The 26,099-nt window shown below is 48.6% G+C and overlaps 1 protein-coding gene across 3 annotated transcripts; it reads left to right on the top strand.

Moving 5' to 3' along the window:
* On the top strand, positions 1 to 23,143 carry LSM6 (LSM6 homolog, U6 small nuclear RNA and mRNA degradation associated). 3 transcript variants are annotated; one of them, XM_060178995.1, is made up of 5 exons: positions 43 to 138; positions 4,123 to 4,185; positions 5,792 to 5,907; positions 10,818 to 10,931; positions 22,746 to 23,143. In XM_060178995.1, exons 3-5 carry the CDS (start codon positions 5,814 to 5,816, stop codon positions 23,066 to 23,068), a joined length of 531 nt encoding a protein of 176 aa, XP_060034978.1. In that variant the 5' UTR covers positions 43 to 138; positions 4,123 to 4,185; positions 5,792 to 5,813; the 3' UTR covers positions 23,069 to 23,143. The 3 variants fall into 3 exon arrangements, with proteins under 3 accessions (XP_007528283.1, XP_060034978.1, XP_060034980.1); XM_007528221.3 differs by lacking the exons at positions 4,123 to 4,185; positions 22,746 to 23,143 and adding an exon at positions 12,457 to 12,756 and having other exon boundaries at positions 1 to 138; XM_060178997.1 differs by lacking the exon at positions 4,123 to 4,185 and having other exon boundaries at positions 84 to 138; positions 22,746 to 23,130.
* Positions 23,144 to 26,099: the final 2,956 nt, after the last annotated feature.

Here is a 26,099-nt window from a genome sequence, read left to right as displayed (position 1 = left end):
GTAGCCGCGGAGGCGTTGATTGGCTGAGGCGGAAGAGCGCCGCCGTCGCCGCGCTTTCGCTTTCGTTTTCGGCCCGTTTGTCCACGGAGGCGCGGGTTTCGGGGCACCCGGAGCGGGGTGCAGGATCCCGGCTGCCAGGTGAGCCAGGTGGCCCCGGCGTCCCACCGTTCCGGGCGGGCAGCGTTCGGGAGCCGCAGCCTCCCTGGGGCCGGGAGCGCGCAGCCAGCGGGTGGCGCTTCCCTGCGATGGCGGCGCCCCGGGCCGGTCCTGACTGGGGTCCCCGGGGACCCCGATCCCGGCCCGGACACCCGGTCTTCGAGCCCCGCCGGGGCGGCTCCCGGGGCGGCTGTGGCTTGTGGAGGCCCGGGAGGTCACGCCGGGGTTTGGCGGGAAAACGGAGCAGAACCCGGCCGGGTGGGTGGTCGCCCCGCACGCGGGGCCTGGGGCCTGGGGGCGCCCACGATGGCGGGGTGCGGGCTCCCTCCCTGGGCGCTCGCCTGGGGGTGCATGCAGAGCCCAGAGCCGGGGCTACCGAGGAGGGCAGTTCAGGGTCTCACCGCACCTCACCCTCCGTTAGAAATGCGCGGCCAGGGCTGGGGATGGGGGGTTAGATAGCACAGTGGTTAAACGCTAAGAGACTCTGAGGCTCCAAAGTGGCGGGTTCGGTCCCCCGCACCATCATAAGCCAGAGCTGAACTGTGCTCTGGGGGGGGGGGAGAGAAGAAAAAAGGGAAAGAAAAATGAAATGCAAGGCGATTGCAAAAATAAATGAGAAAAAATGCAAAACTGAAGAGCGCGGTGGAGAACAAAAGCCCCTTCACCGTCACCCCACCTCTTGCGCCCGACCGGTGTGTTTCCGTGAGCCGAGACTGCCCGCCAGCATCTCCCAGTTAATGTTTCCACGGGCGGGCGGGATCCCTTCCCTCTGCTGGGTCTGGTTTTCGGTGGGCCCGCCCATGGCACCACGGCCGGGAAGGTGGGTCCCCTTCGGTTTCATCTTTGGCATCCCAGACCATGCTATCTTATCTTATCTTATCTTATCTATCGATCGATCTATCGTCTTTTCACTTATTTCGGATTATCCCCGCGGACCAGCTTCTGAGCAGTGAGATCAGCAGAATAGATGCTGCCCCCTAGTCGGATGCCTGCTGGTTGCTTTGCAGAGCCCAGCAGTAGATGGCATCTTTGGGGTGCGACTGCCCCCCCCCCACACACACAACTTAGGACTCAGTAAAGGCTGAGCCTTTATTTTGGGGACATTCCCCCTTAACCCTTAATCTCCCCCCTCCCATATCAGAGGTGCTGGGCAACTTGACTTGCTTGCTGGACTCTGCAGAGAGTTTCGATGGTGAGTCGGCAGGAACATTGCTGAGAGTGACTTACCTCCAGCCTGGGGTCACATCAGCCCTCACGGCACAGGGCAGGCAGGAGACTGGGGCTTTGCAGGTGGCGGATGAGTTATCAGAGATCTCTGATGAGTTAGCAGAGACACCCGTGACGAGATAGCAGAGACACCTGTGCTGAGATAGCAGAGACACCCGTGACGAGATAGCAGAGACACCCGTGCTGAGATAGCAGAGACACCCAGCTAATTAAGACCGGCCAGGAGGAAACTGACCCCCCTGAGTGATTTACTCTGCTGCTCGGGTTGTGAGTCTGTCACTAAACTGGGACTGTCTGACATGCTGACTTAAAAAAAAATATGTAGATCACTTGGATCATTCTGTCCTGTTAGAATTACACCCGTCGGGAGTTTTTAAATCACCAGAGGGATCTGTGACTCTTAAAAAAAAAAAAAAAGAGCAAGGGACCATCTTTATGGCCAGCACTTAACTTCTATTTATTTAAAAGGTCCAGCTGCTTCAAGATGTTTTTTTTTCCCACAGTTATTTTAGGGTTTTTATATATTGAAGTAAAGTAAATTACAGTTTACAGTCTAGCTTCCGTCAGTGTTTCACTGCTGTTTCTCACTCCTTATGTCAAGAAGGTTTGTTTTGTTCTGAGGGCTACTTGTTGCCTGCTTTAAGGCCAGAGAGCCTCAGTTTTCTTGGCTTAAGACTCAGGGGAGGTTCCGCAACCTCTCTTGACTTGTGGCCAGGCAGCCCTTCATTGTGGAGGACTGTCCTTGCTTGGTGCCGTTTAAGCCATGTTCTGGCCACTAGTGACTGGACCCCGTAGCACCACCACCTTGTCGGGACTGTCCTGGGCATTTCCATATGTCCCCAAAGGGGGAGGGGAAGACACAAAATTACCCCTGACTGAACTTTATCCCATCTTAGTGACAATGCCCTTTGCCTAGAGGGTTTGAGTAACAGGAGGCTTAAGGAACCTGCATTCCAAAAAAAAAGAATATTTTATTTTATTTTATTTAAGAGAGGAGACATTAACAAAACCATAGGATAAGAGGGGTACAGTTCCACACAATTCCCACCACCCGATCTCCATATCTCATCCCCTCCCCTGATAGCTTTCCCATTCTCTATCCCTCTGGGAGTATGGACCCAGGGTCGTTGTGGGTTGCAGAAGGTGGAAGGTCTGGCTTCTGTAACTGCTTATAAAGTAAAAAGAGTATTTATTAAGGACATAGAATGAACCAGAGCCTCACTCACACCTCATGATGAGGTGCCAAGGATCAAACGGAAGGCCTCATACTTGCAAGTCCTGTGCTCCATTGCCACACCGCACCTGGGCCACTGGGAATCTGCATTTTTACCAAACACCCGTCAGCTTGGAGGCATGCTGTATTTGGATAGTAGAGAAACACTCCCGTTTATTCTCCATTTTCCTGCGATTTGCTGACCTGTAGTGGAGCTGACACTGTTCCGGTGTTGGGGTGGTGGGGTGATGCTGTCTTACTCCCTGTAACTGGAGTAGAGGGGGTGGGCAGGGCTTTTCCCTGGCAGCCTTAACCGCCTCTTCCACAGACACCAGGCTTTCCCCTGGCCCCGAGGAGCTAGGCACCTGCAGTGGGTTTCTGATCAGCAAAGAGGCCCCTGGCAGTCCCGGGAGAGGGTGTTGTGGGTACACAGGGGTGAGGAGTGGGGAGGGGGCAGCCCCCACTGCTGGGGGAATGAGTGATGCATCCACTATCTCACAAGGGGTACCCTTATTGACCGACTTTGTTATTTTAAAAAGTCTCATTGATTTCCGAGGGAAGGAGAGGAACTCGCATCTGCTGTGCCAGAAATCGAACTCAGGACCTCAGGCTGGTGGGTCCTGCACTCTACCACTGAGCCACCTCCCCAGCTGTTGAGACAGCCCTTCTTGTCAGCTTTAGTCCAGACCTGCATTATGTCATACTACTTTACATCAGGATTCTTGACATCTTCAAATTCTGTTCACGCTAAACTGCAGGTAGATGCAGGTTCCTGGGAAACAAAGTCGCGTGTTTTCCGCTCAGTGGTTTGATTCAAAACCACCCGGGCTACATGGAGCCGTTAGATTTCTCAGGCTGCTCCATCCTATCCATCCTGCGATGGCACTTTAGCCCCCCGCGCTCCCTGACTTGTGCGGACCAGACAGACCTCACGCAGACCTCGGGCCACTCTGCACGAGTGCCTTGACACTAGAAAGGGCAGCTGTCCGTGGGCTCTGGGAGTCGTCCTTTGTCCCGCTCACCACATCATGGGCCGCTGGCTGGGTGTTGGGTCGAGAACATCAGTCTCTGCAGGACAGTGTATGTTTTCACTCTTGTTTCTGACAGACTGGACTGTCTATGTATTAGGCCGTGTGTGAAAATTGGTCTTGTGGCTGCAGTTTGGCAGAGACCCAAACAGGTGCCCTGTTAGCAAGGGACCTTCTTCTTCCTAGATGTGTTTATGGCTTGGGAGGCTTTTTCTCATGCTTTGGAAATGCCCAGCACTGTTTCTCCTGCCTTAGCCAATTTAAAAGAAGAAAACTAAAAATTGCGTAGAGCCAAGTGATGGGAAAAATTGTGGTGTTGAGACCAATTTGCTCATACAGAGTGGATTTATGGGCAGGTCGTTAAGTAACAGGGAGTAAGTACGCAGGCGGCCTAATGAAGACGAATGTAAAAGATGGGGCCGCCCCAAGTGATGGATTGAATGTGTTTGAGACAGCCATCTCTTTCCAAATAACTTTTAAACCATTTTCCCCTTCCAGGAGATTGAACAGGATGTAGATGTTCTGTAGAATACGTGAGAAGCTTGGAATGAGTCCCCACTGGTATGTCTTTTGAGGGAGAAAAGGCTTGTATAGAATAAGGTAGAGTACAAAAGAGAGTCGTGGCTGACGATGTCCAAGTCAGTATGACATGAAGGAGGTCAGGACCGGGGCATCATCCCTCCCTGTCCCTGTACCCCCGAGACACGCACATGCGCACATGCACACACACCCTACCTACCTCCTTTAACACACACACACACACACACACACACACACTGGGACATCATCCCTTCCTGTTCCTGTACACCCCCTACACACACACACACACACACACACACACACACCCTACACTCTGTCTTCCTCTCTCTCCCCCTCTCTCCCTCTCTCTCTCTCTTTCTCCCTCTCCCCCTCTCTCCCTCTCCCCCTCTCTCCCTCTCCTAAGGATCTCAAGTAGCCAGGAGGTTGTAGGAGGTCAGGATTAGGACATCATCCCTCCCTGTCCTGTACACACCTACACACACACACACACTATCTCTCTCTCCTGAGGATCTTTAAGTAGCCAGGAGGTTGCTCAGGTAAACAGCTGGGCTGGTGCATGTGACAGTCCAGGATCAGTCCCCACCACCACACATTCCAGAGTGGGTCCCTGGATGTCTTTCTGGTTAAATACGTTTACAGTCAGTCCTTTATTTAAAAAAAAGAAAAGAATCTTCTAGATTTGTGTGAACAGATTCCTGGGCTCCACCCTGGAGCTTCTGAGCCAGGATTTTCCATGTGTGGGAAACTGGCTTAGAGTCACCAACCCAAGTGCTTTTTGGAAGTGTGAAGCTGGGCTCCCCAAATTCCCTCTTTCTTGATCTTCAGACCTCCCTTCAGATTGTGTTGCCGCACCTCACACACTGCCAAATGTCAGCTCCCTCCCCCCTTTGACTATTGAGCCCACCCCCACCCCCCATCCTCCAGAAGCTTCTGGGATGTTAAGGCTTTTAAATGTACCGTGTAGGGCTATGGTGACTACAGAGAAGGTTGTAAACCTGGGCTGCCCGGGGTTTGAGCTTGCTGTCACTTGGAACTGCATGTCGAGCACTTGGTGTGACCCTGCTGAGCCTGGTTCCTCATCTGTGCTGAGGCTTGGCTCCTGACCCCCCTCCTGGGGCAGGGCTTGGCCTGGCCCGACACGTGCAGTGCTCGGAGGAGCGCTGTTTAGCTAGTGCAGACTATCTGGTCCTCCTGGGCCTTTTATTTTCATCAGCTAAGTGGAACTATTAAACCCTTCTCTCTGGAATTCTGATGAAGACAAAATTGGGTGGTGTTTCCAAGGATCTTGCAGTGCTCAGAATACAACAGCTATTTAGTGACTGACAGTGGAGGTGGTGGTGACGTGGCACTGAAGGCTCAGGCCTCTGTCAAGCTCTGCTCTGCGATGCTGAGCCGAGTCTGGCCCAGAGTGCATTGCAGAAGTGCGGGAGCTGTCCGTAATATAAGTGGGGTAGTGTGGAGTCTTCAGTTGTGGGCTTTGGCTCTGATGCTAGATCTCCTGCCAAGATCCCGAGATGTTAGAGACTTTGAGACATTTTGGTGGAATAACTATTTATTGCCTTTATTTTCCATGAATAGTCAACTCCATCGTTACCTTTTTTTTTTTTTTTTTTTTGCTCCTCCACAGACTTCTACTCAAGGCTGGTAAAATGAGCCTGCGAAAGCAAACCCCCAGTGACTTCCTAAAACAAATCATTGGACGGCCAGTTGTGGTCAAATTAAATTCTGGAGTGGATTATCGAGGTAATATTTTTAGGTTTCATCTGTGGTAAGACAATTAAAAGGCGATTTACTGATTCTACTAACTTCTTCATCACCCCCAGTAGTCAGCAGTTTTGACACCCATTTCTTCACTCCATACCTCTGGGGTATTCCTTTTCACACACAGACTCTTTGTGTATGTGTGAGACAGAGAGGGAGAGTGTGTGTGTGACAGAGAGATCCCGTGTGATCTCTGTAACGTCTGTCTCTGTGAGGTCACGTGTGCATAGGTACCATGAACACAGTCTGGTCTTAGAGTGGTCTCAACACAACAGAACCAGCCTTTGCAGAAGTGCTTAGGATTAGTAAGCAACTACTAAGACAGTAAGGTTTGATATTATGGGGGGCTGGGCGGTGGTGTACTCAGTTAAGGCCACATATCAACAAGTGCAAGGATCCATCCAGTTCGAGCCCCTATTCCTCACCTGCCGGGATAGCCTGAAGGTGCTTCTTCCCGAGCAAGTGCTCTCTGGGTTGGAGAGAACTCAACTGGAGCCAATCTAGCCAATCTAGGCTGCTGCGTGGGAGAGGGATCAGGAACTCCTGCCGCACTAACTTCGCAGGAGATACACTCTGGAACTCTCGGAGCAGGAAAGCAATTTCCAAGTGTGTAATCAGAAGAGCAGCTGTTTTTATACTCGCCAAGTAGGGTGGAAACAGGATGTGACTTAGAGAGGGTGGAGCGAAAAGATTGGTGGAAAATCAGGGTGTGACAAGGAGAGGGAGCGGAGCAGGAGAGAATTCTACCAGGGAACCACCAGTGCCCTGGAGGGAGGGTGGTGCTTAGTGATTTATGTAAATAGACCGCAGCTTTGAGTGGGATCAAACCAATGCCATACAGGCATGCCAGTGCTTAGTTCAGCAGGATTAGAGACAGAAGCCACGGGAGCTGGCATACTACCCAACACTCACCTGCAGGGAGGACGCTTCATGAGCAGTGAAGCAGGTCTGCAGGTGTTTATCTTTCTTTCTCCCCTCCCATCTCAATTTCTCTCTGTCCTGTAAAATAAAAATAAAGTCGAAGGGGGGGGGGTGGCTGCCAGGAGCTGTGGATTTGTCCTGCAGGCACCGATAACCCTGATAACCCTGGTGATTTTGTTAAAAAAAAGCATTTGATAATACGAACTTCCCACTCATAAAGTGTGAAGTATTAAAAAATGCCTACCTAAAGCCCTGAGACTGCAGGTTCAATCCCCAGTACCGCCTTCTATCAGCTGAGCCATGCTCTAATCTCTCTTCCCTCTCTTTGTCATCATAAGTAAACAAATATTTTTTTTAAAACTAATTAAAAGGGAGGGAGGTGAGAAGACAGCATAATGTTTGTGCAAAAGACTCTTCTACGTGAGGGTCTAAGGCCCTGAGGTCCCAGGTTCAGTCCTCAGCACTGCCATAGGCCAGAACTGGGCGGTGCTCTGGTGTCTTTATATCTCTATTTCATAAAAGTAAATAAATAAAGGAGTCGGGCGGTAGCACAGTGGGTTAAGCGCATGTGGTGCAAAGCACAAGGACCAGCATAAGGATGCCGGTTCAAGCCCCCAGCTCCCCACCTGCAGGGAAGTCGCTTCACAGGCGGTGAAGCAGGTCTGCAGGTGTCTGTCTTTCTCTCCCCCCTCTTTGTCTTCCCCTCCTCTCTCCATTTCTCTCTGTCCTATCCAACAACGACGACATCAATAATAACTACAACAATAAAACAAGGGCAACAAAAGAGAATAAATAAATATAAAAAATAAATAAATAAGAAAATAGATGGGCAGGGATAGATAGCATAATGGTTCTGTAAAGAGACTCTCATGCCTGAGGCTCCAAAATCCTAGGTTCAATTCCCTGAACCACCATAAGCCAGAGCTGAGCAGTGCTCTGGAAGAAAAAAGAGAGAGAGAAAGAAAAAATAGATAAATTTATTTTTAAGAGGCTGTGGTGACACCAAGGGAGAGGGAGACAGAGACTGAGAGGGAGAGAGACAGCAGTGTCCCACCACCTGCTTCCTTCATACATACACCCCCTTGTGGCGGCCAGGGACTCGAACCCAGGTCTCTGCCCGTGGCAAAGTTTGTGCTGGACTGGCTGAGCCGTCTCCAGGTCCTCTCTCCCTTTTATCATTATCAAGAGTTTCTGTTTGATTTGTAGCTCTGCAGCTTGATTTGTTGCTTTTTTAAATTACATTTTATTTATTTATTTATTATTGGGTAGAGACAGAAATTGAAAGGGGAGGGGGAGATAGGGAGGGAGAGAGACAGAGAGACACCTGCAGCCCTGCTTCACCACTCGTGAAGCTTTCCCCCTGCAGGTGGGGACCAGGGGCTTGAACCCGGGTCCTTGCACACTGTAATGTGAGTGCTTAACCAATTGCGCCACTGCCTGGCCCCCTCTCCAGCTTTATTTGTAAAGTAGAACTAATAGATTTTTTTTAATTTTAATTTTATTAGTGATTTAACTTATAAAATTATAAGATAACAGGTAAAATTCCCATTCCCATCACCAGCAGAGTTCACCAACTCCCTCTACTGGAAGCTACAGCAGTTCTAAGGTTGCAGATACGGGTTCACTATGATTTCTACAACTCTCTATATTTGTATATATTTGCGCCCCTCCCCCCTTTTTCAAGGTCCCACCTTCTGTTCCATTCCAGTTCACACCTACACCTATTATAGCATCCAAATGTCCCTCCCTTTTTCCTCTTTTCTCTCCAGTTCCTGATGGAGTTGGAGTTCAGAGCCCTCTGGTCATCTTCCCCTGTCATTTACCCCCCTCTGGGAATATGAACCAAGATTCTCTTTGGGGTGCAGAAGGCGGGAGTTCTGGCTTCTGTAACTGCTTCTCCGCTGGAGCATGGTGTTGGCAGGTGGACCTATATGTATCTCCAGCCTGTTACTGATTTACACAGAGACGTGGGGAAGCCTCTGCATGCTTCTCACTGTTGGGCTTGGGCGCAAAGAGGGTAATTGACTTCTAGAGATTTGAGTTTATTCAACAAATTAATTGGCATGTGAAATCTGATCAGTATTTTATTAAGATAGTATGTGTCCTTTTTTTTTTTTTTCTCTTCACTCTTTAAGTCATTTTGAAGCAAATAATGGAGAAAATAAATAAAATTATTCTGCCCAGGGACAACCAGCCTTAACAGTCTGGAGCTGTCATTCTATGAGCATCATTTTATATAAGTGGAAAGAAACCTGCTCGCTGGTGTTTTGCACATTAAAGCCCAGTCAGTTTTCTGGCGATGTGATGGCTGCAGCAGGGCGCCTGGGCAGCCGTGCCACAGCTTAGCCCATTTCTTGTGCTGTGTTCTGGGGTGCTCAGCAGTTTCAGGGTGTCATAAACGACTGCTCCTTTGGCATGAATCTTGGCCCAGTGTCTCTTGATTCTCGGGACATGCATTTACCAGTCCACGCAGTGCCATGCCGCCTCCATCTGCCTCTCACCAGCCCCTCTTCCGTGTCTTCCATTCCAGCTGCAGCAAGACACCTCAGACCTTTATAGTTCTTTAAGTTGAAGAGACTTTGTTTCCTGATTCTTACAGGAGTTGGTCCCTTGGCAGATGGAGGGAGTTGTAGTTCTAGCTTCTTGAACCCTTGTTTGTGTGTGTTTTAACTTTTGCTGTCAGAATGGATATTTTGGTTAGAAGAACATTTCACTTTGAAATGCTTTTGATTAATTTTCAAAGACATATTTGCATGCCATGCCTCTAAATTTTCTTGGTCATTGTGATTTAGATGTTACAAAAACAAAAACAAAAAAATAGCAGAAAGCATGCTGTAATGTTCTGTCTTAGACTCTCGATAGGAAAGAGTTGGGTGGAAGTGTTCCCAGCCACTTCTGGTTCCCTGGAAGTCTGTAGCTTCTGGCAGGATTCTGTTAGATCAGTGTCTTGTGTTCTCCTCATACACACACAGTTTTGAAAAGGAACTTTTTTGTTTAGAGGATAATGGGGGCAGAGCCAGTGAGTGAGAAGCATATTAATGAGTTGAGACTTAAAATGCAACTATTGACTTGATTAATTGAATCAGATTCGTAGTGTTTGTCTTTAGCATGCTCTTTTTTTTCCCCCTAGAACACACCCCTTTAAGATTCAGAGTGAGGGGCTTACATATTTCCAGCTCTTAGGGGGGAGAAAAGATCTTGAAGTCAAATTTTGCAAACTGGTTACTGTCTTAACACAGTGAAGGTGACCTGCCTCAAGAGTTTCCTTGAAAGCTCCCTAGAATGGGTTTGTTTTGGGCCCTTTTTCCCTCTTAGTAGTTTGGATTTGAAAATACGCTGACTGTAACAAAGCAGAGAGAGACATGTTACAATGCACTGCGCTGCCCTGTCTGCTCACGCTGCTCCCAGCTCTGAGTCACAGCTTAAGATGCTCTTTCAGGAGCACCTGCTGTCTCGTCTTTCTTATTTTAACAGACTGTGGAGCCGTCCTCCTCACCCCAGAGTCCATTCATCTGCAGTAGATGTTGTGAGAGAGTGAAATAAATCTGCCAGACCTGCACTTCACTTAGCGACTCGAAGGGGAAAAAAAAAACCAAAGCATGCCCCTGGAAGCAAGTCTTGGCTGATGGGCCTGGGGTCCTGCTTTAGTGCCCACGCCCCATGGCTCCTGTCAGAGAAGGGTGCTTTGCTTGGCAGACTCCCTGGGCTGCTTGTGGCAGCTTTGAAAGTCGCCACTGTGGTCACACTGGCCATAAGGGAAGTGACAGAACGTGACGTGCCTGTGTGGCTGCTTCCCCTCCGTGCAGACCTGGCGCCGAGCACAGGCTTTGTTTAGTGCTTCGACCTAGGGGGCGTCACTGACCGTGTGGATCTGTATGTTAAGCATGTGAGAACTCGGGAATACGGAGGCTGTGGACTCTAAGGCTACCCGCTCATGTTTGACTCTTGTCTTGGGCTGAATCTGTCTCCAGGGGTGCTGGCGTGCCTGGATGGCTACATGAACATCGCCTTGGAGCAGACAGAGGAGTATGTCAATGGACAGCTGAAGAACAAGTACGGGGACGCGTTCATCCGCGGGAACAACGGTAATGTTCCTCTGCCCGGATGCAGCAGCCAGGAAAGCATTGCCGACATATTATAAGCATTGTATTAGAGGGTTTTCTCTGTAACTGTAAAGTTGAGTTTGGTTCGCTTTTGCCAGTTTCTAATCTTTTACACTTATTTATGCTGGATAAAGACAGAAATTGAGAGGGAAGGGGGAAGTGGGAGAGACACCTGCAGTACTGCTTCACAGCTCCTGAAGCTTTGCCCCTACAGCTGGGTAACAAGGACTTGAACCCAGGTCCTTGTGCACTGTAATGTGTGCACTTTACCAGTTATGCCACCACCTGGCCCCTGGTTTTGTTGACTTTCCAATGCTTATATCTCATCAGCGCAGCCATTTTTTTCTTAGCTGTTTTGCAGAATTGGGGGGGGGGGATTAGAAGTTACTCAGTTTTTTAATGGCAAAAAGTCTTGCTGTGATCATGGTTTGTTTGCTTTTTTCCAGCACTTCATTTAAAAGCATAAGATATCAGTAGAGTCCTTGGAATTGTGGAAAGGGACAGTATCAGAAGGGTGGGGATGGTCTCTTGACCCAGCCCTCAAGAGGAGCTCTGGGGCTCTGGAGTTTAGACTTCGCTGAGGTGCCTTAGTGAGCTGAACTGAACATCTGGACTCGTGTTAGAGTCCTCCTCCTCACCCGTCCCACCTTTCTGCTCCTCGAATCTTCAGATACATTTTCACTTGCTTGTCACCATTTGATATGCAGAACTTCTTCCACCTTTCGCATGGTTGCTGGAGTCCCTGCACTTGGTTCTATACTTGCCTTCATCTCACTGGGGAATGGGCAGCCCATTACGTGTGGACTTCATCGAGGCCTTTCCACTTTCCAGGAGTGACTTTTACTGTCACTCTGATGCTTCTTGTGTAGCTTATTCCTGGATGTCATTAGCTGCCGTTATCTGCAGCCTCTAGACTTGAGGAGGACCCTGGGGTGCTGGTGCTACAGCATACCCTCTGTTCTTGATTTAACAGCCTGGCAGCTTTATCATTACAAGCAGACCGACTATTTTTACAAGACGTTGTTAGATTCTTGTCCCTCTGACACTTTCTCCTCCAGGGCACAGCTTGCAGGTTGAGTCAAGTAATACAACTAACACTAGAACATGATCTTCTGTGACAGCAAAACATCTTGAGCCCTAAAATTGGTCTTTCCAAATGTGTATAAGAGAGTTCTTTTTTTTAATTTTATGTATTTACTTATTTATTGAATAGAGACAGAAATTGAGAGGGGGCCGGGCAGTAGCGACCGGCTTAAGCGCACATAATGTGAAGTGCAAGGACCTGGGCAAGGATCTCTGGAGTCTCTGGCTCCCCACCTGCAGGGGAGGGGGAGTCGCTTCACAAGCATTGAAACAGGTCCGCAGACGTCTGTCTTTTCGAGAATTCCTTTTAAATTTGCAGAGGAGTCAGACCTAAATCTATTTTCTTTTAAAACTTACTGTAATGATACTTAAAAATAGGTTTTGTTTTTCCCCGTTTATGTGGTTTTTTTTTTTTCTTTTCCAGTGTTGTATATAAGCACACAGAAGAGGAGGATGTGAAGACACCATGAAAACAGTACTTTTCATACCTGGTTATTTTTTTATGAAATTTTTTTATCCTTTTGTCATATAATTTGTCCTATTTCCATAATGGTTGGTGATTTTTTTTTTTCACTGACATGTGTGAGCTCAATGTATAAAATCGCTGACTTGTTTGTAAAGCGTGTTTTCATATTTAAGTTCCAGTCGTGCTCCCATCCCACTTGATGCGCGCGCGGCTGCACAAACAATAAATGTGTTTCTCGCTATACAACTTGAAACGTGAGCTTCGAGCGGTGTCATCTGTCTATTTGTGGGGCAGCATTGATGCCCACGGCAGTTACCACACTGCAGCAGTGTCCTCCTCCATCCCATCCTCTTCTGCCTGCCCAGCAAGATGCTAATCCTTGAGTGTCATATCCTGCCAGGGTGTCCAGTTTCCATCTAGTGCTGAGAAGAATCTGGGCTGAGAAGTGGGGCTTCTGGTTCAGTCACCCAGACCGGAGATGAGCACTTCCATGGGGACAGTGGGCATCTGGGTCGCCCAGTCGTTGGGGAGAAAATGGAACACTAGCAAACCTTGCTGTGAGCACCTTGCTGGTATTGTTGCCCTCAGCGGGCCGGCACAGTAGGGAGCAGCTTTCCCTGTGAGCACACCAGGCTGACCTGTAGCTGAGAGCAGGGGCGGAGAACCTTTCTTCTGCCAAGGGGCATTTGCATCATTTGCAGGCCATGAAAAATTATCAGCTTAGAAAATGAGCACTAGAGGGAGTCCAGTGGTAGCGCAGCGGGTTAAGCACACGTGGCGCAAAGCACAAGGACCAGAGGAAGGATCCTGGTTCGAGCCCCTGGCTCCCCACCTGCAGGGGAGTCGCTTCACTGCAGGCCGTGAAGCAGGTCTGCAGGTGTCTTTCTTTCTCTCCCCCTCTCTGTCTTCCCCTCCTCTCTCCATTTCTCTCTGTCCTATCCAACAACGATGACATCAACAATAACTACAACAATAAAAAACAAGGGCAACAAAAGATAATAAATAAATGAATGAGCACTAGATGTTGCTGTGATAGAAACTCCTATATATATTGCATTTTGAGTCCCACCTGTCGTAGCTTCGGCAGGGCCAGACCAAATGATTTCAGAGGCCCTGTGTAACCCAGGGGCCGGATATTCTCCGCTCCTGCCTTAAAGTTTGTCGCCTTACTCAGCACAGGGCTAAACTGAGGGGCAAGCACTTCTTCCCACTCCGTTAGTCAGGGCCTTTCAAGAAGTCCGGCTCTCAGTGCCGAGCTCTGACATCAGCCAGGGACACTCACAGACTCACATCACTGTGAGGCGGCCCCTCTGCTTTGTTGGTTCCCACAGAGGGTTTGAACAATCTACTAATGAGATTTCCACAGCCTACTTTATTCTGCAAGTGGTTTACGCCTTCTGTGGGAGCAACAAATACACTTATACACGCTGGTTGGCTGAACAGTGGACAGTTGTGTGGACATTGGTTTGGTCTTCATTTTCTCCCCCTCCCACCCCCCTTCCAGACCCAGCAGCGTTCCTTTTGCTGGAGCTGGTGGAGAGACTGCAGCCACTTGCTTGGTTGAGGGACCTGGGAGGAAGTGAGGGGAGAGGGTGGTGCTGACTCTCCAGAGATGTATGTGACATTTTTGTCTTGTTTTCACTTAAAGATCACAGAGTAATTGGAAACAATTATTTTTTAATTAATAACTCCAGAAAGGTGAAGAGAAACATTCACACAGCTCTACTGTGTGCACACCAAAAACTAAAACACTTCAGGCTCTGCCTCAATAATTTATCACTTCTTGACAGGGGCTTGAAAAGGGCCCGGTCTGTAAGTACAAATCACCAATTTGCTCTTTTATAAATGACTTCTTTTAAGGAGAAAATGGATGTCCCTCCGATTGGCGCGCAGAGATTCTCATTTGTTTTGTAGACTACGTGGGGCCGCCAGGGCACCTCGTCCTCGCATTCCCTGGCATCAGCTGCTCCTACAAGCAATTTTTATTTATTTATTTTTTATTCGTAGCTTCTTCCCTGACCTCCCTTTCGCTATGTAAGTCTTTATTTTCCCCTTGCCATCTCTCTATTTTAACAGCTCTGCGGTGGAGTCGCATTTTCAAGCACCAGACTACTTTTAATCAAAATCGACTTTAGGAAACACCAGCATTTCTATGGTAATAAAGGCCTGCATTATGCACTGTGCCCACTCAAGTTGTCCCCTGAGGAGAGCCTCACTGAGTGAGCTGTGAAACCGTGTGCAGTGCTAGAATGGCTTCGCTCCTTAACTGCAGTCTCCTAGAGGTCAGTGAATGAGTTCCGGCTGCATTGTAACAAAGACATTTGTCCAGGGTGGAAGAGTCTCTCACTGTAGCAAATCAGCTTTCCCTGTCTCCCTGCCCCCAGCCTGACGGCCATGCTCTCTCTCCTGGGCTGTGACAGCACAGAATGTTGAGTGGACGTTGTGCCTGATATCTGACACCTATCTGACTTCACACCCTGCATTTGGTCTCCTGAGCGCTTCCTGGGCTGATCTTCCCGCAAGTTGAATTGATTCTGACTTCAAAACTGTTTATCCCACAACAGAGCTGTTGACAAGTACAAATACAGATGGCAGGCACGCGGCGCCAGTACCCATGGTCTCTTCTCTGCGCTCAGTAAGGGAGCGCCTCTGAGAGATGCTTTCCGTCTTCAGCTCTTCAGGCCAGTGTGGGTTGTGGGCCAAACTGCCGTTGATAATCACACTCAACTCGTACCTGTGACCTCAGCCCCAAGTTTTAGGCCATAGAGATCCCGTGACCTTTGTCTCCAGGACAAATGAGCCCGTCCATGCCGCAGCCAAGGCTGTTCTCCACAGGGCAACTGCGGCATTATTTCCCTCTCCACAAAAAGCAATTGTTGGTAAAAAGGGAGACAAAGGGCAGCTTGTCCGTGACCTTGTCTCTGGAGGCCTATTCTCAGAAGCCTGGTACTGGCTGCTTTCACTGCATCCCAGTCACCGCCGAGCCCCACTGGCCTCAGAGCTGTGTGCTTAGTCCTGGGCTCTGACTGTTCCAGCTCCTGTGGTCCCAGCAACCGCCTCCTGTGTGTACCAGCTCAGGATGCTGGGTGTCTCGGGTGGCCTGGCTGATGGACTCAGCCGCTGGAGCCCCGTCAGCTGGAGTTAGGGTGCGATAGGACAGAGAAGGGGACGTAAGCCTCGCTGGTAGAGGTGGCCAACTAGGAGGGGTCCAGGAAGTGCAAGTCAGTTTCACATCTCTTGGAAGGTAACTAAGCAGGCTCTGTGCTAAGTCCTGTGGGAGACATGCTCTCCATACGGGGCTTGCAGTTTGGTACATCCATACTTTCTGTGTTATGTGTAGAAACGGGGCCCCGTGTGTGTGCAGTCTAATTGCTCCCAGGCTTCCACTTCCAGATAACCAGAGGGAACACAGCTCTGGAGCTGCTTCTGGTGACATCAGACTTCCTTTGTGGTGCCAGGGCTTGAGCGAAGCACTCGCTCAGCCTGGTGACATACTCCTCCAGCATCCCACCTCTCACTTGTACTAATTTTTTGAATGACATTTTTATTGATTTATTTTAGAATCTTGAACACTTACATAGATTGGCTTATCCCAGTCATATGTTCAATGAAAACAGCAACCCAGGGCCTAGATAGTTTTGGAGTCCCTCTCATCCGTGTTTTCCCACAGGCCCTACATTTCAACCTCTCACCTTTACTTTGTTTGGTCTGTCACTGGGCAACTTTTTTTTTTTTCACGTTAGAAACAAGGCTCCCCTCCAAGTGCAGTGGGGAGTTGGAGCCTGGTTTGTGCACATGGCAAAGCGACCTCTCAGCTGAACTATCTTGCTGGCCCTGTCTGCTTTCTTCATCATCATCATCATCATCATCATCATCTTCTCCTCCTCCTCCTTTTTCCTCTTCCTCCACTTCTCCTTCCTCTCTTCCTTTCTTCTTTTTCTTCTTCTTCTTCTTCTTCTCCTTCCTTTTTTAATCTAAGAGAAGTTCTATTTCCCATTTTGATTTATCTGCTTTGTTAAAAACCAAAAGAAAAATCTGAGTGCTTGGAAAATACAGTGGATAGATGGTGACATAGTCTAGGAGCTTCTCAAAACCGTCACACACCGGAGCAGCAGGGAGAGGCCAGCTCTTCGGGTCTCGTTTACCAGAATCTTTTAATCCATATGGACTCCATATATTCCAAGTTTTATGATGAAACCGACCCTGGTGGATTTGGCAAAATGCTATACCAATAGTTTGGAAGAAAGAAAAGGCCGGTTTGTGAAAACTCTACGTAAAATAACTTGAGAGACCATCTCAGTACCATCTGGTGTATGCAGTGTCCGGTGCTATGTCAGAAGAAAAAAAAGTTAGAAATGTGTAGTTGGTATGTGCAGTTAACTGAGTAATTGTTGCTCAGTCCAATTCTCCCCTCCACGTCCACATTTCATTGGCTTGGGACTTCAGGGGATCCTCAGTCTCTGTCCGAGGGTCAGATCCCCCAGCAGGCCACTGGGAGCTCAGACTGAACTATCAGGATGTAACCAGAGGGATGGGAAGGAGGGGCACTGGGGCCCCAGTGCATGATGGGGGAAAGGACACCTAGACACCTACCATGGTGTCTCTTCATGAGTTGACCCTGTATGCCACAGCTGGACTGTAAACCATTAACCCTCAGTAAAGTAGACATATTTGGCTCTTCTTAGCAGCAGGCCTGTTATTATCTTTTGAAAGTTGGAAGGCCCTGGCAGAGAGGCAAGCTGGTGTGTAGTGGGGACCTTAATTTCCAAACATCTGCCGGAAGTTCTACTACAAGGCAAGCATCTGACACATTTTTGGCTTTCCTGGCTGACAGAAGCAACCCCAAGGAGGGCCGATGGCGGACTCATAAGACACGCTGGGTGGCAGGGAGGGGATGGGAGTTGAAGAGAGAAAGTGACTTTGTCATCTTGGCATGGGTAGCAGGGAATAAAATAAACATTAATTGTCGACAAGCATGTGTTCTGTCTGGCCTAGATGGAGTCAGATATCAAAAAAAAAGGTTCAAGGAAAATGTCATCTTGTGGGAGAGACTGCAGATGCCGAGAAGCCTTCGTGAGGTTTCTAGCTGGACACAGACTCCAAGTGGACACAAACGCTCGGCCCTCAGAGGATGGCCCCCGTCGTCGTTCGCACGCCTTTCTGAGTACTTCAGAGCTCCGTGCACCTTCACAGCCAGCCCCTGAGCCAGATGCCACCCCCACTACAGATGAGAGGGCTAGAGCACTGAGGGCACCACTCACACCACCCAGCTGGCCAGCAGTGGGCGGCACTTAGACCCACCACCTGAGTGTTTTCAGAAGCTGGGAAGCCCCCACCGGAACAGAGGCCTCTGTGAATGAAGCACTTGGTGACATGGGGCTCATTTTGCCTGCACTCTTGTGAAGCAATGGTCTCCCAGCTGAAATCGGTTCTATAGAGAGAAAGGAAATTAACCCAAATACAGAAGGCTGCCACCCCTTTAATGGATCTCTGTGACCTCGACTCACAACCTGTCTCATGCAGATGATTTGCAGAAGAGGGAAGAGATACAAGGAAAACAGAAGAGAGCCCTATGTCTTTTTTCTTTAATATTTATTTATTCATTGCCTTGTGTTGCGCTTCTTGTTGTTATTGCTGTCATTGTTGCTGGATAGGACAGAGAGAAATGGAGATAGGAGGGAAAGACAGAGGGGGAGAGAAAGAGAGACCCCTGCAGACCTGCTTCACCACTTGTAAAGCGACTCCCCTGCAGGTGGGGAGCCCAGGGCTCAAACCGGGATCCTTACACTTTGGGCCATGTGCGCTTAACCCACTGCACTACTGCCCGGCTTCTGAGCCCTAGTGTTGGTATGCTTCTGGATTCTGCTTGTGAAGCCTTCTGTTTTTTTTTTTTATTATTTTTTTATTTTTTATTTTTTCCCTTTTGTTGCCCTTGTTGTTTTATTGTTGTAGTCGTCGTTGTTGGATAGGACAGAGAGAAATGGAGAGAGGGAGGGGAAGACAGAGAGGAGGAGAGAAAGAGAGACACCTGCAGACCTGCTTCACCGCCTGTGAAGCGACTCCCCTGCAGGTGGGGAGCCGGGGTTAGAACCGGGATCCTTACGCCGGTCCTTGTGCTTTGCGCCATGTGCGCTTAGCCCGCTGGCCTTCTGTTTTTATCATCACATTGGGTTCGCTTTGTGTTGCTTGCGATGTGTTCTGTTTGCATGTCCACTGTTGGCTGGGCACCCCCTGCCTCCGGGATATTGGTTTGGTCCTCACTCCCCCTGCCTCTGGAACATTTGATTTAGTCCTCGCTGGTTTGCGCTTTTTCCTTCTCCCTGCCCTCTATCGTATGTATTTCCTTTGTTCCTGACTCTTCCGCTGGAGGAGAGAGATGCAGGACTGAATTGTGTTGTGATAAGAAGAGATTAGTTTTTAGAACCGCATCCCCGCTTGTCAATAAAGAGATACTGCTTCCCAGCTCAGCCATGAGTCCCCGGTCGTCTCTCGCGAAGCCAGTCCCGCACCGTAGGTTTAAAAATAAAAAGGAAGAAGCCAGGTGGTGACACATGGACAGAGTGCACACATTATCACATGTGAGGACGTGGGTTCGAGTCCTTGGTCCCCACTTTTGGAGGGAAAACTTCATAAGCAGCAGAGCAGTGCTGCAGATGTCTCTCTCTCTTCCTCTCTATTTTCTGTCTCCATCAGTAAAGAAAGAAAGAAAAAGGATAAAATGTGGCTGCCCAGAGAGGTGGACTCCTTGTGCAGGCACAAAGCCCTGGTGGCAAAAACTCAGTCAGTCAGTAAATGGGAAAAGTGAAGGAGTGTGTAGGCCACTGAATATGATGTGTTAAAAGCCTTGGAATGCTCAGAGGAATTAGGGAGAACTTGTGGGTAACAAAGGCTCATTTAGGGCCAGGCAGACAACTCATGTTCCAGCACAGCCCTGGGAGACATGAGGCCCTGGGTTTGATATCTGGCACTACCATATGCCAGAGCTGAGTAGTGCCCTACTGCTAGTCTCTCTCTCTGTGTGTGTGACTCCTCTCTCTCTCTCTGTGTGTGTGTGTGTGTGTGTGTGTGTGTGTGTGTGTGTGTGTGTGTGTTAAATACTTTTTTTAAGGGTGACTTAGGAGCCAGTAGGGGTTCAGTTGAAGAAGGCACGCTCAGCCAACAAGCTCAGCCCACAGCAGTTTCTAGTATACTAACCAAAAGGAAGATACCAACAGGTATAATATAGATGTCTTGCTGGTTTACACTGCCAGTCAGTTTCCTCACGCCAGTCTTGGTCTAAAGCACAAGTGTCATTTCATCTTCAGAATCAGCCATCCTGTGGCATAAACATGATCTCTCAGTCTCTAACACACTGAACAATATTTCACAACCTGGCAGAGAAAACAGAGCTTTCCTTAGTATATGCTGGGGGGATTTGTAACCGATTCCTGGAAAAGAAAAGGGCCTTGCTCATAACTCTGTGAATAGCTGCTCTCAGGTGTGTTCAGTCTGCTGTTCTCAGTTCTATTCAGTTCTTTCTTTTCATCGGTTAAAGGAGTCAGAGATTTCTCAGCTACTATGGTCTAGACTGGGATAGAGAATATTAGTATCACAAGTGAGAACATTCAGTAAGAGGAAAAAAGGAAAGCAATAAACCGGAAACAAAAGGCATTTCCATTGTAGGGTCTGTGCTTGTTTTTTGTTGTCTTAAGCTGCAGGAAACAGTTTGGAGAGGCCCAACATCCCTGAGTCTCCTTGTGAGAAGGAGGCTATGAAGATATCTAGTCCACCTAGCAGTCCCAGTCAGTATTTCTCTAGTCCGGTTTCTTCACGCTGCACGAGAAGGCATGAGAGTTGAAATAATTTAGAAAGAATAAGATAAGGGGGGGGATCAAAGCATACCATTTATAGTGATGATCAGGGTGGTTGTGTTAGTCTTCTGTTTCCATTTTACCCTTGATTATGTACTTGGTGATGTCAAATACCTTTCCCACTAGAGATGCTGTCATGGGATTGGAAAGCCGGCTGTGGCCAGTTCTTATAAAGTCCTTCCTTTCATTGCTTTATTAAAAGATAGTCTCTACCGGGAAGTCTAGAAATGCCTTCTTCGCCTCTGCACAGAGCGAACTTCTAGGAAGAATTTTTCTCTTAATACCGAGTCTAAATCCATCTCACTGTAGCTTGAGCTGGGCCTGTATCAGAGCCCAGCCGTATGCTGGCCCTGTGGTCTTGCTCTGTCGCTCTCTAAAGAGAGTGGTTGCGGGCAGCGAGCCCAGGGTCTCACCTATCACAGAGCTGCCTCCCAGGCCAGTTCTCATTCTCTTGTTTTTGGAGTCCCACATTTAACCTTTTAAACCTAAAATGTCCTAACCTGTAAATATGGAACTATATCTACATTTTAAAAAATAATGATGTTTTTCCAATCTGTGGTGAGCTAAAATTAAAAAATATATATATATATTTGTTTTTATTATCTTTATTTATTAGAGACATCCAGAAATTGAGAGTAAGGAGGAGACAGAGAAACAGAGAGACACCTGCAGCACTGTTTCACCACTCACAAAGCTTTTCCCCTGCAAGTGGTGGCTTGGACTCGGGTCCCTGCCCATTGTAACCTGTGTGCTCAAGCAGGTGCGCCACCACCTGGCCCCTACAGGAAAAAAAAAATAGAAGAAAACTCTGAAGGTTTGTATGTGCTTTTCTTTCCTTTTTTTTAATTGGATGCTTTTCTATTTATTTATTTATTTGTTTGTTTTTGGATAGGACAGAGAAAAATGGAGAGAAGAGAGTAAAATAGAGAGGGAGAAAGACACCTCCAGCACTACCCCACTGCTCTTGAAGCTTCCTCCCTGCACGTGCGGGGTGGGGGTGCAGGGACTTGAACCTGGGCCCTCCTACATGGTGACGTGTGTGCTCTACCGGATGTACCACCACCCAGCCAGCCCCTTTCAGGTGCTCTTCTTATTTATAACCTTTTGGTTGACCCGGATCTTTCCTCATCAGCCTTCATCAACCTTCTCTTAGGTTGGAACTCCCGATGTTTTCAAACCCTCTGCAGAAGACCCCGGGTTAGGGTCCACAGAGCACTTGGGCCGTCAGTCCCAAAGGCACTTCCGTTTGTGCGTGCATGTCCCATCTCGTTCCTCGTCTCTTGTGTGTCTATTTAAAGTGCAGCAGCACAGGAAGTGACATAGGAGCAAAGCAAATAGCTGCAGAGCTTATTCCTGAAGACCATGTAATCTGCACAGTTGTCTGTACACTTGGCCAAAACTCCACCTTCCAGAATAAGAAATCAGAGTGCCCTGGACCTAATTCTCCCATGCCCAGAAAACAGAATCGTGCTCTTTTTTTTTCTTTATTTCTTTCCTTCTCCTCCTCCCCCTCCTTTTTCTTTCTTTTGGTCATCCTCAGAGCTTCACCACCTTTTTAGCTGACTTTTTCAGGTGATAAATAGATAGTAAGTAGATGAGACGGATGATAGATAGGTAGGCAGATAGATGGGTAGATGGACAGAGGATAGATACCACAGCAGCAGAGCTTCTTTTTTTTTTTCCTCCAGGGTTATTGTTGGGCTCAGTGCCTGCACCATGAATCCACCGCTCCTGGAGGCCATTTTTCCCCCTTTTTGTTGCCCTAGTTGTTGCAGCCTCGTTGCGGTTATTATTGCCATTGTTGACGTTGCTTTGTTGTTGGCTAGGACAGAGAGAAATGGAGAGAGGAGGGGAAGACAGAGAGAGGGGGAGAGAAAGATAGACACCTGCAGACCTGCTTCACCGCCTGTGAAGCGACTCCCCTGCAGGTGGGGAGCCGGGGGCTCGAACCGGGATCCTTACACCGGTCCCTGCGCTTTGCGCCACGTGCGCTTAACCCACTGCGCCACCGCCCGACTCCCAGCAGCAGAGCTTCTGCCAGGGCTGTAAGCACTCCTCTGTGACTTTTTCAGCTAAAGAGAGAGAGAGAGAGAAATGGAAAGAGGGAACAAAAACATGACACCACCAAAGCTCCCCCAGTGTGGTGGCGTCTGGCTCCAGGCAAAGCAGGCTCCCTCCCAGGTGAACTATCTTCCTGATGTTGTTATTGTTGTTGCTGTTTTAAGAGGCTTGTTTTCAGTTTACAACTCCTAAGGGTTTTGTTAAACGTTTCTTCCTGCCTGCTGGTGAGCCTGATTCTCTCCAACTTGGGTTGATGATACCGTTTGGTCCTCCTCCCCGCCCCCAAGACCTAAGAAAGCACTTAACATTTGTCCTTGTTTAATTTCATCTTGTTAGATGCAGCTCATTGCTCAGGCCTGTCAAGATCATTCTTCATCATTGTTTTGTCGCGCCTCCGTCTGTCTGCCTGCTGCCTCCTGCGGCTGGTCACTCACAAGGCTGCGCTCCCCCCTTCCACCAGGCCCTCGAAGGACAGGAGCCCCTGGTGTCCTTGCACCTGTAACATGTGCTCTACCACTCGGCCTGTGTTGATTCCGCTTGCAAAGAGGAGACTTTGCCGACTGCGAGCATTGCTGTCACACAGGTGCTGGGGACTGAACTCAGGACACCCTGCTTGCAGAGCCCATGTTTTTCTGCTGCACCAGCAGAACTTACTTTGAAAATTAATTTTGAAGGGGCTGGGGAAAGCAGCATAACGGTTCTGCAGAAGCCTCTCCTGCCTGAGGCTCTGCACTCCCAGGTTGGATCCCCAGCATTACCAGAAGTCAGAGCTGAGCAGTGCTCTGGTTTCTCTGTCTCTCATACAATAAATAAAGTGTATTTTAGTTAGAAAAAAATTTAAATAATTTATTTTGAGGAGAATTTGGGGAGCTAGCTATCCATTTACCTATCTATCTATCTATCATCTATCTCATCTGCTTTTTTTTTTTTTGCCTCCAGGGTTATTGCTAGGGCTGAATCCACTGCTCTGGGAGGCTATTTTTCCCTTTTGTTGCCCTTGTTGTTATTGCTGTCATTGTTGCTGGATAGGACAGAGAGAAATGGAGAGAGGAGGGGAAGACAGAGAGGGGGAGAGAAAGATAAACACCTGCAGACCTGCTTCACCCTTTGTGAAGCGACTCCCCTGCAGGTGGGGAGCCAGGGGGCTCGAACCGGGATCCTTTCGCCGGTCCTTGCGCTTTGCGCCACGTGTGCTTAACCCACTGCGCTACCACCCAGCCCCCCTCATCTACTTATTATCTATCATTGGTCAATCATCAGTCTATCAATCATTTACTTATCAGTCATCTACCATCTATCAATCAATCATCAGTCACTTATCCATCAATCATCTATCTACCTATCTATCTGAATGAAAAGGAGCACCCAGACCAGTGAGATTGTAGAGGTACAAGCCCAGACTCGAACAAGAAATGGATTCCCTTTTAAAGTCCTCATCTAATCATTCATTCGCTAGAGAAGTCGGTAGGTGAGGGGAGACAGAGAGGGACTTAACCACACTTCCCTGAAGTACTCAGCAGCGCCAGCTGGTGGTTGTGCCCGGGCACCTGCAGCACAGTCACAGACCCACACCTCCTGCTCCCTGTGCTCATCAGCATCGAGTCCAGGTCTGTCTGTCTCTCACCATGGACTGGACCCTTCCTGCCCCATTTCCACTCTCCGTGCCCCTCCCCTCCAGTAACCACCAAGCTATGCCTGTAGGTTCAAAGTTCAAATGTTTTTGCAGTAGCTACAGAATCCCTTTTCCTTTTTACCTGTCTGTCCATTTGGCTTTTGTCCCTCTACTACCACATAAGTGAAGTCACCCAGTCTGTATCTTTTCTTCCTCTGGCCTGTCTCACTCAGCACAAACCCCTCAAGGCCTGTCCATGTTGTTGCAAATGGCAGACCTCATCCTTCTTTACTGCTGAGTAGTATTCCTCTGTGTGTGCTTATCTTTTCAATTGCTTGGTTGTGTATTCTCCAGGTAAGTACTCACAAACGGGAGAACAAAATTTGAATGTCAGTGCACAGCAGTGTAAAAACACATACTGGGACCGAGTGGTGGCGCACCAGGTTAAGCGCACAGAGTATGGGGCACAAGGATCCCGGTTCCAGTCTCCGGCTCCCCACCTGCATGGGGGGTCGCATCATGGGCGCTGAAGCCAGTCTGCGGGCGTCTGTCTTTCTCTCCCTCTCTATCTCCCTCTCCTCTGCATTCCTCTGTGTCCTACCCAATAAAATGGAAAGAAATGGCCTCCAGGAGCAGGGGATTGGTTGGCCAGCACTGAGCCCCTGGAGGCAAATAAGTAAGTAAATATTGAACAAGCTTTTAAACTATTTTAAATTTTATTTATTTATTTATTTATTTTAGTTGATTAAAATGGAGAGGGGGCTAGACAGGGAAAAAGAGACACCTGCCACACTACTTCACTGCTCCTGCAGCTTATTCCCTACATCTGGGGGCTGGGAGCTTGAACCCAGGTTCTTGTGCATGGTAATGCACACATTTGACCAGGGGCTCCACCCATCCTCACTTTTCTTTTTCTTTCTTTCTTCTTCTTCTTTTTTTTTTTTTTTTTTGCCAATACCTGACAACCTGTTGTTTACGCAGAACTTGGAGGAGGCTTTGCACCTGTCTCCTTCACCACCGCGCCTGCGCCTTCCTTTCCACCTGAAGCCCCCATTAGACATGGCTCACATTTAATTCTTCCTGTTGATGGAGATGGCAGCAGGCAAAGATGAAATGGGCAGGTGCTCCTTGCGCCCATAATTTGACTCAGATTCTCAAGCCAAATAAATGTCTGCCAGGATACTCGCTCATCAAGATGGAAGATGAACGTCTTGTGTGTGTGTGTGTGTGTGTGTGTGTGTGTGTGTGTGTGTGTGTGTGTGTAAACAATGGTGAAGTAACACACACTCTTCCCCGCTTCTCTGCAGACAAGTAGTGAAATAACTCATTCTCTCTCTCCCTCCCTCCCTTCCACTCTCACTCTCACTGTCTTTGTCTCCAGGGTTATCGCTGGGGCTCGGTGCCTGCACTACAAATCCACTGCTCCTAGAGGCCATTTCTCCCATTTTTTATTGCCCTTGTTATTTTTGTTATTATTGTTATTGCTATTGTTGTTGACAGTGACAGAGAAATCGAGAGAAAAGGGGAAGACGGAGGGGGAGAGAAAGACAGACACCTGCAGACCTGCTTCACCATCCACGAAGTGACCCCCCCACACACAGGTGGGGAGCTGGGGGCTCAAACTGGGATCCTTCCTCCGGATCTTGTGCTTCATGCCATGTGTGCTTAACCCGCTGCACTATCACCTGGCCCACAATAACTCTCTCTCCCTCTCTCTCTCTCTGCAAACAAGTGGTGAAATAACTCTCTGTGCAGACAAGTGGCAAAATATACAAACAGTCAACAGGAGAAAGGATAAGGGGCCCTCCAAGCTGCCTCTAATAACTGACGACTGGCAGACATTTGGAGACATTTGATCAGCGTCAGGCGGTGATGGTAGGAGAGCAGATGTGAACCCAGGTCGCCGCACACCGGGCCTCCCACAGTCATGGTGCTTGGGAGGCTCCCTTCAGCTGCGATGTGTCCGAACTCACACTCCCCTGCATTTCAAACGGCGTGGAAGGGGTTCCCCATCAAGATGCAAACCTTTCCTGGTCTTATTTCTTCGACTTAATTGTGAAATCCTCTCTTTAGGTAGA

Source organism: Erinaceus europaeus, chromosome 19 (genome assembly GCF_950295315.1).
Source record: "Erinaceus europaeus chromosome 19, mEriEur2.1, whole genome shotgun sequence".
Classification (NCBI taxonomy): domain Eukaryota; kingdom Metazoa; phylum Chordata; class Mammalia; order Eulipotyphla; family Erinaceidae; genus Erinaceus; species Erinaceus europaeus.
This window is presented reverse-complemented; position numbering and strand designations above follow the sequence as displayed.

Coding starts and splice junctions, on each gene's coding strand:
- LSM6 (XM_060178995.1), top strand. CDS start 5,814: ATGAGCCTGCGAAAGCAAACCCCCAGTGACTTCCTAAAACAAATCATT. Junction 5,908..10,817: donor TTCTGGAGTGGATTATCGAG/GTAATATTTTTA, acceptor ATCTGTCTCCAG/GGGTGCTGGCGTGCCTGGAT. Junction 10,932..22,745: donor GTTCATCCGCGGGAACAACG/GTAATGTTCCTC, acceptor TCATCTTGTTAG/ATGCAGCTCATTGCTCAGGC.